This window comes from Chiloscyllium plagiosum, unplaced genomic scaffold (assembly GCF_037043375.1).
Source record: "Chiloscyllium plagiosum isolate Xiang-an unplaced genomic scaffold, Cpla_swu_hap1 HiC_scaffold_3, whole genome shotgun sequence".
Classification (NCBI taxonomy): Eukaryota; Metazoa; Chordata; class Chondrichthyes; order Orectolobiformes; family Hemiscylliidae; genus Chiloscyllium; species Chiloscyllium plagiosum.
Genome location: NW_028270141.1, coordinates 33,500,793 through 33,522,885, shown reverse-complemented (window position 1 = coordinate 33,522,885; position 22,093 = coordinate 33,500,793). Strand labels below are relative to the sequence as shown.

The following is a 22,093-nucleotide window of genomic DNA, read 5'->3' as shown; positions in this document are numbered from 1 at the left end:
TTCAGGTGTTTTATACCCTAGTCCAACAAGCAAACTCCTTTATGTACTTCAAGATCAGTTGATGTCCATTAAATTCATCACCTTTCCACTTCTAGACAAGTAGTTTACCAATAAAACTGGCCGACAGGTGGTCAACATATTAGAAAAGTTTAAAGTACATCCTATCATATTACTTGCTTTCATGACATCCAGGAAGCCAGCATTTTCTTGAACTCCTGTCTAGTCTCAATACTGCCATTTGTTAAATGTTCAGACCTGTAGATCCACTTGAGAGGTGTCTGTGACTCAGATAAAGAATAATGCATCAAATCTTGCATTAGGCTGCTGACCTTCATTCAATGGGGATTTCAGAGAAGATTATCTTCACAGTTGGTGATTGACATGATGTTATCCAATAACTTGTCCTACAAAATTCCTACACACACCCTGTGTGGCACGATTTGCAACTTACACACTTTGTATAAAAATCCCAGAGGCACCAAACATGCCAGTTTATGAGTAGATCTGAGTGGTAATAAATTTCTTGCTCTAGTTACACTGCAGCATAATGGAGCTATAAGAGTTTCTCTGATATTAAAAAATATGTGTGGATCTTTAAATAATTATCAGAACTCCATTTCTGGATTATGGCTTTTGCTTGCCTGAGGAGAAAACCTGGCTCAAATATAACTTAAAGTCATTTACAGAGAAGCACAGTTAACATTTTGATGCTGAAATTAAACTTCAGCATAGAAACAAATAGATGGTAACAGACTGACCACTCATTGAAGTCAATGGAAATGAAAATCAGGTCAAATCTATAATTTCCAGCTGAATCACTACTTTGGTGTTATGAGATTACATTTGTATCACCATCTCAGACACTTCAACTAATTGCTCAGTACACATAACTCACATTTTAATCATTGTTAAATTAATTCTTTGTCACACTCAATGGGCTTCCAAACCCTGCATCACCAGGTAAAAATTGAGAGCGGAGAAAATCTAAATTGAGAAATTCAACTTCGAGAGGTTGGGAGCAGGTTCAGGATGCAATTGCTTGCTAGTCATTTCTGACCCACAAAAAGACGAATGGGAACAGCATGGTTGAAGTCAGAGGAAAGTTACACTCACTCAAAAAGAGAAAGGAAATCCACCTCTGCAGTCAGATGAACATGCTGCTCATGTTGTTCACCTGCTTTAGCGATTGATCCCAATTAAATAATGTGATATACTCGTTTCCTTTGTAAAATCAACTTAACATGTGAAAATGAATGATTGGCATCATTACTCATTCTGTAATGTACCTGTACATGTTGGAGGATCAGGTTGCCAGAAGAATCTATTGTCCACCTGCACACACATAATTTTAGCAGTTCCTTGTAACTGATAACCTGGATCACACTGAAAAGTCACAGTATCTCCAGGCTCTCTGCTGTCTCCACTCCTGGTTCCATTCTGTGGAACTCCAGCATCATTGCAGGTAGTGGCTGTTGAAGCTGTATGAATAAAAAAATACAATTAATCTTTAATAGAACAAAAATTCCCAGCCGCCCTCCCTTTTCTTCACCAACACATTACTCTATTCTACAATGGCAAATTTGATCTTTAACTGTCTTCTGAAGTTGATTCTTATCCATGAACTGTTCATCTCTGAAATGGCCTTATAAAACACACCGTTATGTATTGCAGTTCAGTCAGGGAGTCCGAGTCCCCATGACAACATGCACCATTGCAGGCATGTAATCGGGAGTTATGGTTGACAGTCTAATGTTCTTTTCAATACACATTTATCGGCAATGTGTTTATCTGACCGTAATGTTTATCCTTTTAACTCTAATTCTTATTTTTCTAACTTATGCTATGAATCACTGTAAAGTAATGTAACTTTATTTCTCTAATTTGTATCAAGACTTGTATCTTGGTACTTGGCAGTTAAAATGGCACCACGAGGGGCGATATTGTAAACTTTTCACTATACTCCTGTACTTGAAAGACAACAAACCTAATTCTAATTCTAAATTGTAATTTGATATAGAATTTTTTTAGACAATCCTTTCAGACCTGTTATGACACATTTCTGGGACTTGAACTCAGGTCTTTCTAAGATAGAGGCACAAGAGTTTGTAAATCTTATTTCTATGAGATGTTTTCTGATTGTCAATTAGATCATCCAGGGTGAGCTAATTTAACTTTCACAGGAGCTTAGGAAGGATGAAGTACTATAACAAGTTATCAGACATTAGTTTATCACTCAGTAACTACTCGACTTTTACCTTCTTACACAGCATTTTCACATCCGAGTGGCCAGACTCAGCATATTCAGTCAGCGATGAATTCACACCATATATTTCATCAGCCATTCGCCCATACACCTCATTCATTCAGACTCAGCAGGACATCACCTCTCAAAGTCTGAAAGTGGCATTTTGATTTAATTCCTGCTATACTGAATTGTGAAACCTTAGCTAGGTGACTGGCATGCGAATCTCATTGATGCCAACAGCTTTTGTCCCCTGTTCTGGGAAAGGCAGGCTGAGGACCTGCTTCCTTGCCACAACCAACCGTACAAAGTTACAATTAGGGCAGGGAACTCAAGGTGATGATGCTGCTTAGTTAGCTGATCACAGTGCACTCTGAAATGGATGGCATATCGGATGCTTCACACATTTCTTCTCAAACAAAAATATACTAATTTCACTCAGCACAAACCACTGGCGGAATCTGTGTACATTTGGAGACCCCACAGAAGCAACGCATAAAACGACAGAACTTGCAACTTAGAATACATATACTTAACTTATAATGCATACATTTTGTCAAACACTTTATTCAAACTATCTCCTTTCAGGAGTCTTTTGAGTTGACAGAAACTCTTGCTACAAAGTTAAAGGGATTGCTCAGTGTCTTCTTTGTTAAGTATATTGTCAGAGGCCAGAACTAGAAATAAATAGCTGACCTGGGACCTTTTTTCACCAGATCACTTTTAACAATGGATCAAACATTCTGAAGATTCATATTTATGATACCACACGGTAACAAACCATGCATAACTGTAACAAGGTGCATGGAGGTGTGAACACAGCAACCTGTTCTGGACAAAATTTGTGTGTCCCCTTCACTGACCATGATCAGTATGTTTTGAATATAAGGGCTGGATACGTTCTTACTCATGATGTGCATCCCAAGTAAGTATTTCCAACAGCAAGGCTAATGAGTTTAAAAATAAAAAAAAGTAACTTATTCTTATTTCCTTACTCCCCAAAATAACACAATGTTTCACTTGCATTAAAAAGATTAGATACATATAAATACAATGTACTGTTATAGCTTATAATTATTTTGGTCTGTTTAATAGCAGGTCTGCAATCTCGAGGATGGAGCTGATGATTTCAAGCTCAAGTGAGGACCTTGTAAAGCAAAGGATTCTCAGCAGGTTGTAAGGCTTTCTGACATCAATTTTCTTGGAGGTTAGTTTTCAGATGAACTTGAAATTAGAAGAGAAGTTGGAGAGTCTGTCTGCCTACTTTTATGTTCAGTTTATGAGGTATTTCAGTTAATTATCTCAGCATCTTGATGGCTTGTGGTTAATTCAATGTCTTTCAGTGGAAGCCAGTCTGCAACGTAGCTTCTTGCTGAATTAAAATCAGACAATAGGGCAATACATAATTTGTCTTTCTACAAATTCAAAGTCCTGTGTCCACGGGTGAGGGAGATTATCATAATACAATGGAAAGTTGATATCATCTACTCACATCTAACTACATCCTGGATTTTGGTGTTTCTTTTGTCCAGGGTGGAATAGAGGGATAGGTAGACTCAAATTTTATCGCTGTTCTGTGTTGATCCACCCTTAGGCAACAGAATGTCTGAATTCATCTGTTGACTAGAAGCGTCCATATTTACTTAAGTATTCACTTGAGACTTAGAGCTATATGAAATGCCAAAAGCTTCAACTTGGATTCAGTTTTAAAAATATTGACTGCAAGGTCATATGATACTGGGGAATGACACACACTGGAAGATTAAACATTGGATTTTTTGGGGGGTTGGGGGGTATGAGGGGGTTACAAATGCAACTAACGTTCTTATTAAGCATCTAATCTTAAACTTCCTCTGAACAAATTATCAGCTAAACTACGCATTTTAATGAGAGTTGATGAATTATACTAATGCAGAATTGACTGTATTCGACTCCTTTGAATTACAACCAGATTGCTGAACACAATTGTCAAATTCTTTAAAACTAAAACTAATTTCTGAACATGTTAATGACACCACTTACAAGAGACACAAAGCAACTTGTACCATCACAACATACGTTAATAAATGATTTTTAAAATGTTGACAAGTTGAAGACCATGGGGGGACAATTTGCTTCTGCCTCAGTTCCAAAGAAAGACAGTAAAGAACTTCAGCCAGAGGCCAGATACACCATGTTGACAATTTTGATCATGTATGATATGTACTTCGAGGGACAAAGCATATAACTACAACATTTGCCTGTCTGAAACAAAAAAAGAGCAGAAATAATTAAATAGATGTTGTGTATGTCATGTTTCAAACTTCAACAGACAGAAAATGTTTAGTCAAGAACATGGTTCACTTGCCTCAGTCCCAAAGCTCAGAACTTACCTCCCCATCCCTCTGCCTCTCTAACTCACTTTCCTTTTTTAAGGAAACTTACATCTTGAAACTTACATTATTGACCAAGCTTTAGATCATCTGAATGAATATCCCCCTCTATGGATTGCATCATAATTATTTTCGTAACATCCTTGAAAACACCTTGGGACAATGTTATTATATTTATGCAGTGTCTTTAATGTAAGTAATTGTCATTTGAGATTACAACATATCCAAACAAATGGCATCAGGTATTGTTAAATTATACATTTGGTCAAAAGTGCTATTCTTTGTAGATCACTCTGACAAAATCATTTGCAGCAGGCAGAGATAATTCGGTTGTTGACAGAGGATGATGAACTGTTAGAGATTGTATACCATACCGATATCCAAGGACAATGGTAGAAAAAGGATGAGGAGTCACAGGAACAGTTTAGGAATTGTTGGCTAGAGACTGCTCGCACACAAAGACAGTAGCTGTGAACTGGAATTACCAAACCATAGCTGCTGGCTCCAATTGGTTTGAGCTGGCTCAGCTCTGAGGGATAGTATGGGAGAAATCCTTATTTGATGGAAGAATAATGAGGTCATCCTAAAGGTGCCCTTCGAGGGAGTCTACAGTGGAAAGACACCGGCTCTCAGATGAACCAAGAATCAACAAGAATGAGAAACCACAGTTTATTCAGATAAGGACAAAGGATAAAAAATGAGGGACTTCAGTGTGCCATCAGTGAACATTCCAGAGAGGAGTTTTTGTGAAGTCGTGAACCCCATTACTTCGAAGTATGGACAGGACCCCAAGAACTGGGAGAAAGTACCTGACCAGTGTAAGCTTCCCTTCATGGCTATTAGCATTATTTTTGTTGACTGTTCTGGGAATGTCAAATCTAGTGGGTGTGCACGTGAATTTTAAACTTGTATGAACTGCATGCCTGCTGTTACAATTCACAGCATTGGGTTAGGAAAAGGTTATGTCCATTTTAACTAAACTAAAATAAAGGTAGTTGATACAGATTTGACTCTTGCCCTCTTTGTGCCAAGCCAATAACTGTTGTCAAGGGAGGTAACTGAGTAACAGAAGCTTGGAAAGAAACTATTATTCTGAAGCTCAAATTTAGTAATGTCCTGATTATTCCTGGTGTTACCTGCTCATGGTTATGGAATTAGGAAGATTACGCAGATGACTATGTGGCTGGAGAAATGGCACAGGAGGGAGGGCTTTAGATGCAAGGGACATTGGGACCAGCTTTAGATGGGTTGCACTTGGACATGGTTGGGATCAAAATTGTGCTGGTGAGAGAGATTGAAGCAGCCTGGAAAGTTATTGGCTATCTGAGTGTGGAATTCATAAGGGAGATAATCAAAATTGGCAATGAAAGGAGAAAAAGTAACAGGAGACTGTGGAAAACAGGACAATTCAAGGTTATAAAATAAACAAGGAAGCAAGTTGTCAGTGTTTAATACCTACATAGCAATACAGAGAATTTCAGAAATAAGGAAGTTGGCCTGAGGATACAAGTAAACACATGAAAGTATGATTTCATAGTTTTTTATTGAGGTAAGGCTTAAATAAAGCCCAGAATGGTAACTGAGCAATGCTGCCTACAGGGTGTCCAAAAGAGGTCTGAAGGGCAAGATTTCAACATGGATTAAAGAAACAAATACAACTGCAAGGAAAATGAAATGGCAGAGTACCAGCAAATTAAATTGTTTTAGTTGCACAAAGGAGAGGGAAAAAAAAGCAGAAATACACGATTATGGACAACAGATTCCTAAGCAGTCAGTGGGACATAATAAGCTGAGATGTGTGGAATCAGCAGAGCAGCAACTGCAGGGGATTTCCATTACTCTAATAACAACTGGTTTAAATTCACTGTAATAGGCACAGGACAAGGCATAATATGCTTAAAATGCATTCAGGAGAACTTCCTTAGCCGTTATTTAGCAGGTTGAAAAAGATCATAAGATCAGAAGAAATAGTAGCACGATGAAGCCTTCCTGTCCATTGAGCCTGCTCTGTCATTCACGAACATCATGGCTGATCTGATGGAGTTCAGTACGTAATTTCCCTGACTGGTCCCATTAATCCTCCACTCCCTTTAAAAACCGTGACCTCGCCATCACTGTTCTCTAGTGAAGAGAATTCCAAACAATAATGATCCTGAGAGAAAAAATGACTCCTAAAGGGAAGCACCCATATATTTTAAAACTGTGCCCCCAAATTGTCGAGTCCTTCCTCAGAGGAAGGGATAGTTCAGGGTTTAAGTTTAGGGAATGAAGCTAGGCAGGTGGAATAGACATTATTAGGAAACTATTTTTATGTTTGTGATTGTTAGACTTAATACAGTCAAGGAAAAGGCCAAAAGGTAGATCAATATTAAAAGTTTCCATTTCTCAATTTTTACAAAGCTGAGAACTGATTTAGAAATAGTTAACTACAAAGTGCTAGATGAAGGTATAACAGCATCAGAGTAATGGGAGGCTTTTAAGGAAGAGTTACAGAGGGTTCAAAATAAATACATTCTTAAAGAAAAAGAATGTAATTCCCAAGTCTACAAAGTACAAATGACAACAAGCATACAGAATAGAATAAGGTCTAAAAGAGATATGTGCATCAGATACTGAAAACACAATGATGTTCAAAGCCAATAGAGATAATAGAAGGATTATTTAGCTTTATGACTTGCACTTGCTGTCTTCTGGTTATCACTGAGTACAGATGTCATTGGTTTGATACAACCACAGACTGGTATTCTCGATGCTGGCAATACATTGTTAAATATGACTTCTTATATTTAGAATTACTGACTTCCCACAAAGATTGCTTAGTCTGTGGAATACATAACAAGAAACTTCAAGTTATTTTGTTTTGCCAAGTTCCTATTCTAATATCTTTCAGTAAATTGTGGGTCTTCAAAGTAATGACTGTGAAGTGAGCAGATAGACTAATGATATTTTTGGCTTAAATTTTAGTCAAAAAAGGTCTGAATGAATGAAAATGCTCAGTTACAAAGGGAAGACCTGAGTTTGTATGTATGAGTACTTGTAATGTGAGAGCAGCTCCATGGTCCTCTGGGTCTACATTGACTTTATCTTTTCTAACTTTTCTCGAGTCAGACAGCTTGAAAACAGACTCTTCAGTCGAACCGGCCCATGCTGAACATAATCCCAAACTAAAGTAGTCCCATCTGCCTGTTCCTGGCTTATATCCAACTAAACCTTTCCTATTCATGTACTTATTCAAATATCTTTTCAACATTGTAATTGCAGCCACGTCCACTACTTGCTCAGGAAGTTCATTCTACATTCTCCTCCTCGGTGTAAAAAAACAATGCCCTACTATCTTTATTAAATCCCTCTCCTCTCACTTTAAAAAAATTGCCCCCGAGACTTGAAATCCAATCGTGGATGTCTAAAGTAACTGAAGTGGAGGGATGTACACACAAAAATTAAACTTCAGGGAAGGCCATCATTATCAAGAAGGTATTAAAATCTAAGAAGGAAATAGAGGCAACTTTTCCTTTTAATTAAATATTCTTTTTGAAACAGCAAAGAAAATTACCAAATTAATCAAGCACTTAAAATTATTAAATCTAAAGTAGAATCAAATGGAATGAGAATCTGAAATTTTACCAGGAGCAAGCTCAAAGAGAGTTCACCACTAATATCAGTATGTATCATTGACACATTTTACACGGTGCAGTAACTAAGCTAAACTCCTACAAAACAGCCTTCCAAACCAACAGCCCATACCAGCTAGGTAAACAAGCGCAGCAGATGCATGGGAACACCAGTATCTGCAAATTTCCTTCATCTTGACTTGAAACCATATCATCATTGCTTTAACGTTACTGTGTCAAAATTCGGGAACTCTCCTCCAAACAGCACTGCACATGTACCCACACCATAAGGACTAAAGCAGGGAAACGAGATAGCTCACCACCATCATCTCCAGCACAATTAATGATGGGCAACATATGTTGGTAACCAGCAATTCTCACATTCCATCCATAAATTAATAGACAATAGATGCAGGAGTAGGCCATTCTGCCCTTTGAGCCTGCACCACCATTCAATATGATCATGGCTGATCATTCTTAATCAGTATCCTGTTCCTGCCTTATCTCCATAACCCTTGATTCCACTATCCTTGAGAGCTCTATCCAACTCTTTCTTAAATGAATCCAGATACTGGGCCTCCACTGCCCTCTGGGGAAGAGCATTCCACACAGCCACCACTCTCTGGGTGAAGAACTTTCTCCTCATTTCTGTCCTAAATGGTCTACCCCGTATTTTTAAGCCGTGTCCTCTGGTTTGGCACTCACCCATCAGCAGAAACAAGTTTCCTGCCTCCAGAGTGTCCAATCCTTTAAAAATCTATATGTCTCAATCAGATCCCCTCTCAGTCTTCTAAACTCAACGGTATACAAGCCCAGTCGCTCCAGTTTTTCAGCGTAAGGTCGTCCCGCCATTCCAGGAATTGACCTTGTGAACCTACGCTGCACTCCCTCAATAGCCAGAATGTCTTTCCTCAAATTTGGAGACCAGAACTGCACACAATACTCCAGGTGTGGTCTCACCAGGGCCCTGTACAGCTACAGAAGAACCTCTTTGCTTCTCTACTCAAGCCCTCTTGTTATGAAGGCTAGTATGCTATTAGCCTTCTTCACTACCTGCTGTACCTGTATGCTTACCTTCATTGACTGGTGTACAAGAACACCCAGATCTCTTTGTACTGCCCCTTTACCAAAATTGATTCCATTTAGGAAGTAATCTGCTTTCCTGTTCTTGCCATCAAAGTGGATAACCATACATTTATCCACATTAATCTGTATCTGCCATGCATCTGACCACTCACCTAACCTGTCCAGGTCACCCTGTAATCTCCTAACATCCTCCTCACATTTCACCCTGCCACCCAGGTTAGTATCATCAGCAAATTTGCTAATGTTATTACTAATACCATCTTCTATATCATTAATATATATTGTAAAAAGCTGCGGTCCCAGCACTGATCCCTGCGGTACCCCGCTGGTCACTGCCTGCCATTCCAAAATGGAGCCATTTATCACTACTCTTTGTTTCCTGTCAGCCAACCAACTTTCAATCCAAGTTAGTACTTTGCCCCCAATACCATGCACCCTAATTTTGCTCACTAACCTCCTATGTGGGACTTTATCAAAAGCTTTCTGAAAGTCCAGGTACACTACATCTACTGGATCTCCCTCGTCCATCTTCAGTTACATACTCAAAAAATTCCAGAAGATTAGTCAAGCATGATTTCACCTTCATAAATGATTGCTGACTCTGACCTATCCTGTTACTACTATCCAGATGTGTCGTAATTTCTTCCTTTATAATAGACTCCAGCAACTTTTCCACCACTGAGGTCAGACGAACTGGTCTATAATTTCCTGCTTTCTCTCTCCCACCTTTCTTAAAAAGTTATACAACATTAGTCACCCTCCAATCCGCAGGAACTGATCCCGAATCTATCGATCTCTGGAAAATAATCACCAACGCATCCACGATTTCTCGAGCCACCTCCTTCAGTCCCCTGGGATGTAGACCATCAGGCCCCGGGGGGACTTATCAACCTTCAGACCTAACAGTCTCTCCAACACCAATTCCTGGCAAATATAAATTCCCTTCAGTTCAGGTCCTTCAGCCACTGTTACCTCAGGGATATTGCTTGTGTCTTCCCCAGTGAACACAGATCTGAAGTACCAATTCAATTCTTCTGCCATTTATTTGTTCCCCATAATATATTCCGCTGTTTCTGTCTTCAAGGGCCCAATTTTAGTCTTGATACAGTTGTCTTTCTTGACTTCCCTTGTTCTAACTTTCCCTTCAATTTCCTTCTTAAATATCCAGCTTGTCCCCTCCCCCCTCCCCCACTACTTTGTTTAAACGTAGCTGTGTTGCAGTAGCAAATCTGCCTGCCAGAATGCTGGTCCCCAACCTATTAAGGTGCAAACCGTCTCTCTTGTATAATTTATGCTTACCACAAAACATACCCCTGTGATCCAAGAATTTAAATCCTTGATTCCTGCACCAGTTCCCCAGCCACACGTTCAAGTCCATTATCTCCCTGCTTCTGGCCTCACCAGCCCGAGGAACTGGAAGCAAACCGGAGATAACCACCCTGGACGTCCTGCTTTTCAGCCTTCTTCCTAGTTCTCCAAAGTCCCGCTGTAGTATGTTCCTCCTCTTCTTCCCCACATCATTTGTGCCGACATGTACCACCACCTCTGCCTCTTCACCTTTATCCTTGAGGATTTCCTGCACTCTGTCTGTGATGTCTTCAACCCTGGCACCAGGAAGGCAACACACTATCCTTAAGTCCTGCCTGCTGCCACAAAACCCCCGGTCAGTTCCTCTCACTATGGAGTCCCCTATTACCACGGCTCTGTGTGATGTCCGACTCTTCCACTCTGTCTCCATGCCAACTTTTGATTGATCTGTCTCTACTGTGGCGTAATCACTTCACTCAACCTCCATTCAATTAAATTAAATAAACTTCCAGAGATGGGTTAACAACAGAAGATTATGAACTGGAAGTAAAAGCCAGGAAAAATCACAAAACACTTTTGGAGAATAATCACCTGATCACAGGAGATCAATAGAACCTATCTATAAACACTTGTATTACACATGCGACATGAGTGGCTCAGTGGTTAGCATAGTTGCTTCACAGCACCAGGAATCCTGGTTCAATTCCAGCCTTGGATGACTGTATGTGCAGAGTTTGCACATTCTCCCCATTTCTGTGTGGGTTTCTTCTCAGAGTCCAAAGGATGTGCAGGTGACGTGGATTGGCCATACTAAATTGCAAATTTAGTATGGGCAATTCAGTTTGTCCAGAAACTCTGGAGAGGCAGAACAGTTTCAGTGAAGCAAAAAGTTGAATGCTGACTCATACTTAAGTTAATGTAACAATACCAGCTGTACTAAAAAATAGCCAATGCATTCCAAGGGATCCATCAACTTGAGTTTGAAAGCACTGTTCATGTAAATGGACATACAACTAATTTTAACCTATATTCAGGGACATGTGTCACTATCTTACCAGCTCAAATAAAATGGCTGAAGAAACAGAAATTGCAGCTTACAGAGAAGAAACTACATAGACTAAGTGGCGTAACTATCAAGATTACGAGGCATGTTACAAGCAACTCTACAATACAAAAGGTGTTACAGAATGAGAGTGAACGCATGTCATTCAGACAGGATCCTCACTCAAGCTTGAACTCAACCTGCTTCATAAGTCGAAGATATAGAAGAGGATATGACAAGTTCCACTGAGAACAACATGAGAAATGAGGATTTGAGAGATTTAGTATTGAACACATCAATAACGCTTTTTTAAAAACAAACAATTACGTCTCGACACACCTAGGAAGATTGTGAATCCCTTAACGAAGTGAAGAAATTACCAGGTTGAGTATCATTTCTTAGGGGCAACTCAGTGGCTCAGTAGTTAGCACTGTTGCCTCACAGCGCCAGGGACCTGGGTTCGATACCCACCTTGGGCAACTGTCTGTGTGGAATTTTGCACATTCTCCCCGTGTCTACGTGAGTTTCCTCTGGGTACTCCGGTTTCTTCTCACAATCCAAAGATGTGCAGGTCAGGTGAATTGGCCATGCTAAATTGCCCATAGTGTTAGGTGCAGTAGTCAGGGGTCTGGGTGGGTTATTCTTCAGAGGGTCGGTATGGACTTGTTGGACTGAAGGGTCTGTTCCCATACTGTTAGGGAATCTAACCTAATCTAAAATTAATCAAATTGTGTTCAGACATGATTACTGGACACAAATAAAGAGGTTTGATCAGAATGAGGGGACATTTTTTCAGCGCATGCAGGAAGGTTTCCTGAAGCAATATGCAAATAGTCCAGTATGAAAGGGGTCACACTAGACCAGGTATTGAGGAATGGGCCTAACCAGATCGTCAAAGTTTCAATAGAGGAGCATTTTGGTAACAGTGACGATAATTCCATTATTGAAGTTACTTATAGTTATGGATAAGAGTCATGAGGACTGAAGATGTTGGAGAGGCGGAGTGGATAATGAGTGGAGCTGGAAAAAGTACAACAAGTCAAGCAGCATCAGAGGAGAAGGGGAGTCAACATTTCAGGTCAGAACCTTTCATTAGGACTAAAAATGAAAATTCCAACCTAAAACGTCGACTCCCCTTCTCCTCTGATGCAGCTTGACCTGCTGTGCTTTTTCCAGCTCCATTTTATATCCCACTAAGTAGCAGAGTAGCCCCTGGATGAAAGTATTAAATTAGAGGAAGGCTAACCACAACAATGGGGAATGTAACTTGGGGCAGCTGTTTGAGGGTAAATCCAATTCAGTCAGGTGAAAATCTTTTAAAAGCCAGTTGATCAGAGATCAGGACCAACATATTCCTTTGAAAGTGAAGGGTAAGGATGGAAAGATTCGGGAAACTTGAATGAGAAGAGAAATTGAGAGTTTAATCAAAATGAGAAAGGAAGCATATGTAAGATTTAGGAAAATGAAGACAGACAAAATCTTCAAACACTATAAAGAAAATAGAACATAACTTAAATAAGAAGTTAAGAGATTAGATTAGATTTTAGATTAGATTACAGTGTGGAAACAGGCCCTTCGGCCCAACAAGTCCACACCGACCCGCCGAAGCGAAACCCACCCATACCCCTACATTTACCCCTTACCTAACACTACGGGCAATTTAGTATGGCCAATTCACCTGACCCTGCACATCTTTGTGATGTGGGAGGAAACCGGAGCACCCGGAGGAAACCCACGCAGACACGGGGAGAACGTGCAAACTCCACACAGTCAGTCGCCTGAGGTGGGAATTGAACCCGGGTCTCTGGCGCTGTGAGGCAGCAGTGCTAACCACTGTGCCACCGTGCCGCTCTTAAAGGAGCCATGAAATGTTTTTGGTAAACAAGATTAAGGAAAATCTCAAGGTGTTTTAGACCAATATAAGGTGCAAGAGGGTCGCTCAGGAAAGGATAGGCCCATTCAAAGGCAACAGATGAAATTTATGCATGGAGCCAGATGAATTGCGTGAAGTCCTTAATGAATATTTTGCATTGGTATTCACAAAGGAGAAGGACATGGTGGATGGTGAGTCCAGAGAGGGGCATGTTGATACTCTAAGGCATGCCGATATTAAACAGGAGGTGATGTTGGGTGTTATGAAGAGCATTAAGGTGGTCAGCCTCTCAGATCTGTTTGGATCTATCCCAGAATACTAAAGAAGGCAAAGGAGGGAATTGGTGGGATCTTGTACAAAATCTTTTATATCCTTTTCAATCTCAGGAGAGGTCCCAGAGAACTAAAGAATAGCCAATATTGTTCCTTTCTTTAAGAAGGGCAACAGTGATAATCCAGGAAATTATAGGCTGCTAAACCTTATGTTAGTAACAAGAAAATTATTGAAGAAGATCCTTAGGATTTACCTACATTTATAAAAATATGCCCTTGTTAGTGATAGACAGCATGGCTTTGTTCAGGGGATGTCATGGTTCACAATCTTGATTGAGTTTTTTTGAGTAAGTAACAAAAATGATTGATGAGGGCAGATGATGGATGTTGGCTACATAGACTTTAGCAAAGCCTTTGACACGATCCCTCGAGGCAGAAGGTGAAATCACATGAGATCTGTGGTGAGCTGTTAAGATGGATGCAGAACTGGCTTAACCATAGCGGCAGAGAGTAGCAGTGGAAGGGTGTCTTTCTGACTGGAGATCTGTGACTAATGGTGTTCCATGAGGATCAGTCCTGGGACCACTGTTACTTTATATAAATGATTTTTAGAAGAACATAGGTGGTCTGATTAGTTAGTTTGCAGATGACACCAAGATGAGGAGAGCTTTAGATATTGAAGAAGATTGCCAGAGAATACAGATGGATAAAATAGGCCAGAGACTTAGGCAGAGAAATGGCAAATGCAATTTAATGGCAAACCCTTAGAAGTATTAACATTGAAAGAGATCTATGCACATGGTCCATAGTTCCCTGAAAGCGCCAACACAAGTGGATGGGTGGTAAAGAAGGCGTATGGCATGCTTGCTTCATTGGGCAAGCTATAAAATATAAAAAATGGCTACTCATGCTGCAGTATAGAACTTTAGTTAGGCCACATTTGGAATATTGCATACAGTTCTCATCGCCACACTACCAGAAGGATGGGGAGTCCTTGAAGAGGATACAGAAAACGTTTATGAGGATATTGCCTGGTTTGGAAGATAATAGCTATGAGTAGAGATTGGAAAAACTTGATTTGTTTTCACTTGAATGTCTGAGGCTGAAGGACGACTTTATAAAATTTTACAAGATTGGGAGAGTCAAGGATAGGATGCAAAGTTGAAGTCTTTTTTCTCGGGGTAGAAATGTCAATTACTAGAGGACATAGGTTTAAGGTAAAAAGGGGGTATGTTTAAAGGAGATGTGAAAGGTACATTTTATACAAAGGGTGAGAAGTGCCTGGAACGTGCTGCTAGAGGAGATGGTGGAAGCAGATACAATAGCAACATTTAAGAGGCACCTTGATAGATATAGGAATTGGCAGGGAATATAGGAGTCACATCGAGGCAGAAGGATTTTAGATTAGGAATGTGTCATATGTTGGCACAGGCTTGATAGGCCAAAGGGCCTGTTCCTGTGCGAAACTGTTCTTTGTTCATCTTGCATTTGCTTCTTTTGCAAAACTCTTTAAAACTGTCCCGTTAGTTCTCAATTCTTTTAGTTTCTCCCTATTCACTCTGTTCAGAGCCCTCATGATTTTGAAAATCTCCTCTCAGCTTTCTCTTCTCCCAAGAAAACAGTCTTAACCTACCCACTCTCTCTTCAAAACTGAATTCCCTCATCCTTGGAACTATCCTTGTGAATCTCTCCTGCGTGTTTTCCAATGCAGGCACACGCTTTTGATTATGTGGCAGCCAGTGCCAAACACAACATGCCAGCTGAGGGCTGACTACGATCTTATAATAAGTTTACCATGACCCCCTTATCAATACCCGCATTTGGGAATCAGTTTAGGTCAGTTGGCTGAATTGTTGGCTTGCAGAGCAGTGTGATGCTAACAGCATGGGTTCAGTTCTCATCACAGATTTGAGGTTACTATGAAGGACTCTCCTTCTCAACCTCTTCCCTTGCCTGAGACCTGGTGGCCCTCAGGTTAAATCGCCACCATTCACTTCTCTCTAATAAGAGAGCACCCCATTTATGAAGCCTATAATATAGAATGCTTTACCACCTCTCTTTCTACCTGTCATGCTACCTTTAGGGACTTGTGAATCTGCAACCAAGTCTTTTTTCCACTGACCACCTTTCAGAACAGGATCATTTATTTTACACTGTTCTTTGCATCAAAATACATCATCTCACACCTCTCTGCATTGACTATCTTAGCATCTTAATGCAGATCTATATCGAGGTCTCCTCATAATCTTTGTAACAATGCGTAATGAATGATTGTGAATTATGCTTAAATAAAAACAAAGTGCTGTAGAAACTCAGCAGATCTGGCAGAACCTGTTGGAAGAGAAACAAAGTTAATGTTTTGATATGACTTTGCTTAAGACCTGAAAGGGGTAGGTAATGGTGGTTTTTTGGTGTTGACAGAGGGAGAAGGGGAGCAAGTGGAATAAATTTTGAAGGTGCCCAGTGCATGGGACAGAGTGATTCATAATAATGGCAAAGGAGAGACATAGAGGTAAAAGTGAACACGTCAAAAGGAGAAAATGGTTTGAGACCAAACTCAAAAAGTCAAACAAAATGTGGGTTGGCAGTGGGGGAAATGTGAGCAAAATGGAGTATCGAGGGCATGCTATGACATTATGGAACTAAATATTGAGTCCTAGAGTCTGTATAAAGTGCCAAAGTGAGGAATGAGGTGTTCCTTATGCCTACAGCCCTTTGCCCTTCTTCATTTGTTCATGTTATGCCCAATGCTTTGTATCATTGCTGCAAACATATTTCCACTTATTCGTCTGTACAAGTAGATTTCTTATAACGGTGGGTATAATTTAAAATACTTGAAATAACTCCATAGAAGCCGGTATCCCATCACCAAGATACCCTTTATTTACACACAGAGTCCTTGACATTGATCCAGCTCCCTCAGAACCAGTGAATAGAACGTCCGACACTCCTGTTCTTATCTGTCAGTGAGGGCTCCCTGGTTGGAACAGGTTAACAGCCCCAGTCATGGAACTCATATTCTATGAGGTCCACCTGGCTGACCTCATTACAATCACTACACACTTAAAACACAATTTCTTACATTATTTATAGAAATCCAATAAAAAAAAGCTGCTTATTCATCATCATAGCCTTCATGAAACAAGTACATCAATTTCTGGACCAAACATGTGAAACAATAAATGACCTTCAGATTTTCACACAGTTACCCATTTAGTAGATGTTCTGTTTTCTGCTTGGTTTGCTCACATTTTCAATGGTCAGCATATTGGCAATCTTCTCAATTCTTGTTTCCTTTTTATTGGTCCCTGCATATTTATCTCTTGCAGAAAACAACTTGCTTGCAAATAAACAGATTGTTTACTGTTCTGCTGAAACAATCATTCATTACACCGGAAGGACATGGCTATCCTCAATAGTTTAGTTGAACTGAAACACTGATTTACAGTGGCTGCACACTACAATTTGAAAATTTGCATTCTTGTTTCTAAATTTCCCCATGACCTTTCCACTCCCTATGTCTGTAACCTTCTTCACCACTCTAACACTCATTCCTTTGCTCTTTCAATTCTGGTCTCTTGTCCATCCTCTTTTTCAGTCACTGCATCATTGATGGCTGAGAGTTCAGTTGCTCAGGCACCAAGCTCTGATTTTCTCCCTCACTCTCTTGTTTTTCCTTTAAAATGTTCCTTAAAGTCCTACCCTTCATCAATGTTTTTCATCATTGTCCTAACTTTGTCCTTTTGAGCTCAGTGTCACATTTTGTTTGAGATGGCTTATGTCAAATGTTTTGGGTTAGTCTGCTTTGATAAAGGTATTTTATATAAATGTAAGTTGCTGTTCTGATCATTGATACTGAAATAAATATTAATTGTCAGCCTCAAATGCTAATATATTTGCTTCCTGAATTACTTAGAAAAGTAAAAGGCACTCTCTGGGTGTACTACAAAGCAAATCAGCTGACAAAATCAAAGGTTGCATTCTTGTTTTGTATTGGCTTTAGTTAATCTCGGTAAATTGATGCTCCAATTTATATCAGTGAGATATGAACTAGATAGGCATCAAGTCAGCAAGATGCAGATGTTTCATTACTTAAGCATGTAACCCAGGCTGACACTTTATTGTAGCAGTGAATGGGTACTGCACCATGGTCTTTCAGATGAGATATTAAAGTCCTATCTACTGTTTAATTGATGTAACAGATCCAGTGGCCATATTCACACACAAGCAAGAGTGGTTCCGGTGATATTCTGTTCATCATTTATCACAGCAAACATCAGGGAAAGAAAGCAGAAAAATCCAATTTTTTTAATGGTTTTTGCTGTGTGTGAAGTGGCTGACACATTTACTCCATAATATCACTTACCACACTTCAAAAGTAATCGACTGTGAAGTGCTTTGTGATATCCTGAGGAGATGAAAGTGCACTCTTTCTACAAGCTTAATCTTTCTTTCTTGTCAGTGAGGACATGATTAAGGTTGTCTCTTATTCCTTGCAAATTCACATGACCTGTTGCCCCTCAAAGAAATGGCAAATAATGAAATGCAAGAGAGAAGTTGAATAAGAGCTTTCAGAGTTTTACTCTCCATCTCTAGTTGAATTAGGATGACCTGATGTTGGCTTTGGCTGTGAAATGTTCCCTTCTTTCATTTGAGCATGCTCAGATTTATGGAAACAAAATCTTGTATTCTTGAAAGCCTGTATTCTGTACATTGTTTCAAGAAGCAACAAGTACTGCAAGCATTGTGGGTGGCACGGTGATACAGTGGTTAGCACTGCTGCCTCACAGCACCAAGGACCTGAGTTCAATTCCAGTCTTGGGTGACTGTCTGTGTGGAGTTTGTATGTTCTCTCCGTGCCTGTGTGGGCTCCCACCTGGCTATCCAGTTTCCTCCCACAGTTGAAGGATGGTGGATTAGTCATGACAAATGTGGGATTGGTGGGGTGAGGTGTGTTTAGGTGAGTCGCTCTTCAGAGTGTCAGTACCGACTCAATGGACTGAATTAACTCTTTCTGCACTGTAGGGATTCTATGAATGAAGATTGAAAAGTCATTTCTGCACATTTTTAAATATCTTTTGAATTCCCGTTTAAATTTCAGAGAAGCAACTTATGGACCATGTTAGCCTTCCCTTATTAGATTACTTACAGTGTGGAAACAGGCTCTTCGGCCCGACAAGTCCACACCGACCCGCCGAAGCGTAACCCACCCAGACCAATTCTCCTACATTTACCCTTTCACCTAACATTATGGGCAATTCAGCATGGCCAATTCACCTAACCGGCACACTTTTGGACTGTGGGAGGAAACCGGAGCACCTGGAGGAAACCCACGCAGACACGGGGAGAATGTGCAAACTCCACACAGTCGGTCGCCTGAGGCAGGAATTGAACCCGGGTCTCTGGCGCTGTGAGGCAGCAGTGCTAACCACTGTGCCACCGTGCCACCCATTAACCAGAAATAAATGCAGAAATTGTGTAAATGACTTACAAACATTTCCCTGTAATGCCTGTATCTTTTTATTTTGAAGCTGTCAGTCAATAAACTGGTTCAGAAAGTTATTACGTTTGCTATTTTCTTTGCTTTTACCTTCACCACATTTATAAGGGTAAAGTTTAATCACCTAACCAAGCATCTAACCATCACTGGAAATATTCAATAGTATCCAACTTCGATAGACATACGGGAGTCATGCTTGAAAGGAGCATGATGCAGAGACTGGGCAAGCACACAGCCTGACCTGCATCATACTACTTTGTGGATCTCCTATTGGAAACATGGGAATGATTAATACATTTGGCAGTATCTTATTAAATTTATGTTTTCGCTCCAATGAGATCAAAGAAATTAAAGCAATTCCCTTCAATAAAGGACTATACAATCTTATTTACACGAGAGGCAATGTTCTATTAGTTTAGACAGATTCAAATTGTAGTGGTTTATTTTGATCAGCAAAGTTTTTTTCCCTTAATATTTAGTTATTCTTCCCAACAGACCAGAAGCAATAATCTGATTTTAAATTTGCAAAACATGAAAGACGCTGCAGCACTGGTATCTGATGAACTGAGGCAGTCAAGGGCATATTAACACTGATCTGTAAAGTCAGCTTCACACCCATGCCAGCAGGTGGAATTCTCTTTGTTGAGTTTGATCTGAAAACAATTTGGCTGACCAGAGCTCAACTGCAGTGGTTCTCACGAAATAGCACAACCCTGTTTTGGCATGATTCAATGTGATTTGACAGTACAAATTTCTCCTGAAATTTAGCAAAATCAATATGATGAAGGAATATCAATTGCAGAAACCTCACTAGCTTGAAAGTTTTTAAAAAGCACAAGAATAACCTTGCGTTCAATACAATAATAAGTTCACTTTATAAGCCAGAACAGTGACGAGCTGTGTCTCTTATTCACAATCTAAATTACATAAGGAGCAAAATTTGACAAAGACTCAGCTTCCTGAGTTTTCATAAGCAGACGAGACTAGATTTTAACATTCGTAAAGGCTGCAGTCAAATGTTAGAACCTGTGGGTGTTCATTGAGTGAAAGGTAATCATTTGTCCAATCTGTCAAAAAAATATTGGCTTGGATTTTCCAATGGCCAGAGAGAGAGAGAGAGAGAGTCATTATTCCAGTGTAGATTGAATTTGCCCACTGGAATCCTACAGAATCTCCAAGGTAGCAGATTCTTTGGGAATTACTCAATAAATTTAAGATTTCATGGGCAACTGTCCTCTGATGAGAATGATGAAAGCATCCATTTAAACTGGAGAATTTGGAAAAATTCAGTGTCTGTGAAGTAATTAAGAAACATCAGATTGTTAGCAACCTCAACCAGTCTAACACCAATATAGCGATAAAACTGATTGAGAAATTACACCTCTCCCTGATCCTGAGTTGACAGCCCTTTTCCTCAAAACTTGACACCTTTGCGGCACACCCCACCCATCCAAAATTATCCCTTGAACCTGACATTCCCCTCTTCCAGATTCCAACATCTCCTGTCACCAGGCAAAAGAAAACCCACCCAAAACCCCTGGAACCTGACACCCTGCAACATTATCCCACTCCTCTATGCTCAACATCATCTCCCCTCCTACCAGACACAACTCTCTCCCTGAAGACCCAACCAGCCCCATCTCCCTGGAAAATGACTCCTCCCTTCCTTTTGAGGCTTGACATTCTCTGCCCATCCCACGGGCCCCTATACTACAGCCCTCCCACCTACCTGGGCTGACAGCACACCCCATCCACCCAACCAGAGGTGACACCACACCTCATCCACCCCAGCAAAGCCAATACTATGCCCCACTCACCCACCTGGATTAGACACGTTCCCACCTTTTCCCTATGGGGCATCGGTGCTCCCAACCATAAGGACTGAAGGCTTCACCCCTACCCCACCTTCAACACTCTGTTAATTACTTTGCCCATTAACACCCTGTGCATGGGTATCCTTCCAACATGGTACTCTACACAGTTGGCATCCTATCCCCTTATCCACCTGGCATCCAATTTCTGCCCATTTCATACCATGATGTTATATTTACTTCAGAAATTTAGTCCTTTTTAGGAGCTATCAATCACATCTTCAGATCACATAGCACAGCTCCTATGGCAGTGAAAAGAGACATGGTTTGACTTCCCCCAACTACCATGCATTCCGAGGGTTCTTTCAGATTTCAAGTATTGCTCTGTGATTTGGAAGAAACCCTGATTGGAATCTCCTGTCAGGAATGCGGAGGTCTGCCTTAAAAGTGAAGGTACTGCATGGCAATCTGTGTATGACTGCCACGCCTTTGAAAACCTGGCCCTATTAGCCTAGAGTTTCCTTGTGAAAAGTGACAGGACTGGACTTCCACCCATTGCGACCCTGAAATATTCCCATCGACTAAAGTGCAACATAGTGATTTTACCGATGTATAGAGTGTTTGCCCAAGCTGCTACCAGCCAGTCTGAATCCTCCAATTGAAATGACTGAAATACTTCCTTCATCGTGATAGTTTTATGGTGAATGGTAGGGCCTGAAGGAATGTAGTGGAACAGAGGGATCTTGGAGTTCAGGTTTACAGTTCTCTGAAAGCGGAGTCACAGATAGACAGGGCATTGAAGAAGGCTTTTGGCACACTGGCCTTCATCAGTCAGGACATTGAGTACAGAAGTTAGGAAGTTTTGTTGAGCTTGTACAGGAAGTTGGTGAGGCCGCACTTGGAGCATTGTGTTCAGTTTTGGTCATCTTTTTGTTATCGGAAGTATGTTATTCAACTAGAAATAGTGCAGAGGAAA

General features: G+C 40.4%; 1 protein-coding gene across 4 annotated transcripts in view; it reads right to left on the bottom strand.

Moving 5' to 3' along the window:
* The window catches only part of LOC122548600 (CUB and sushi domain-containing protein 1-like), a 2,407,075-nt gene that overhangs the window by 419,128 nt on the left and 1,965,854 nt on the right, over nucleotides 1-22,093 (bottom strand). For all 4 annotated transcript variants that reach the window (XM_087978377.1, XM_087978362.1, XM_087978369.1 and 1 more), the window contains exon 27: nucleotides 1,287-1,478. In XM_087978377.1, the coding sequence (XP_087834503.1) occupies nucleotides 1,287-1,478 (192 nt within the window). The remainder of the gene's footprint in view (nucleotides 1-1,286; nucleotides 1,479-22,093) is intronic.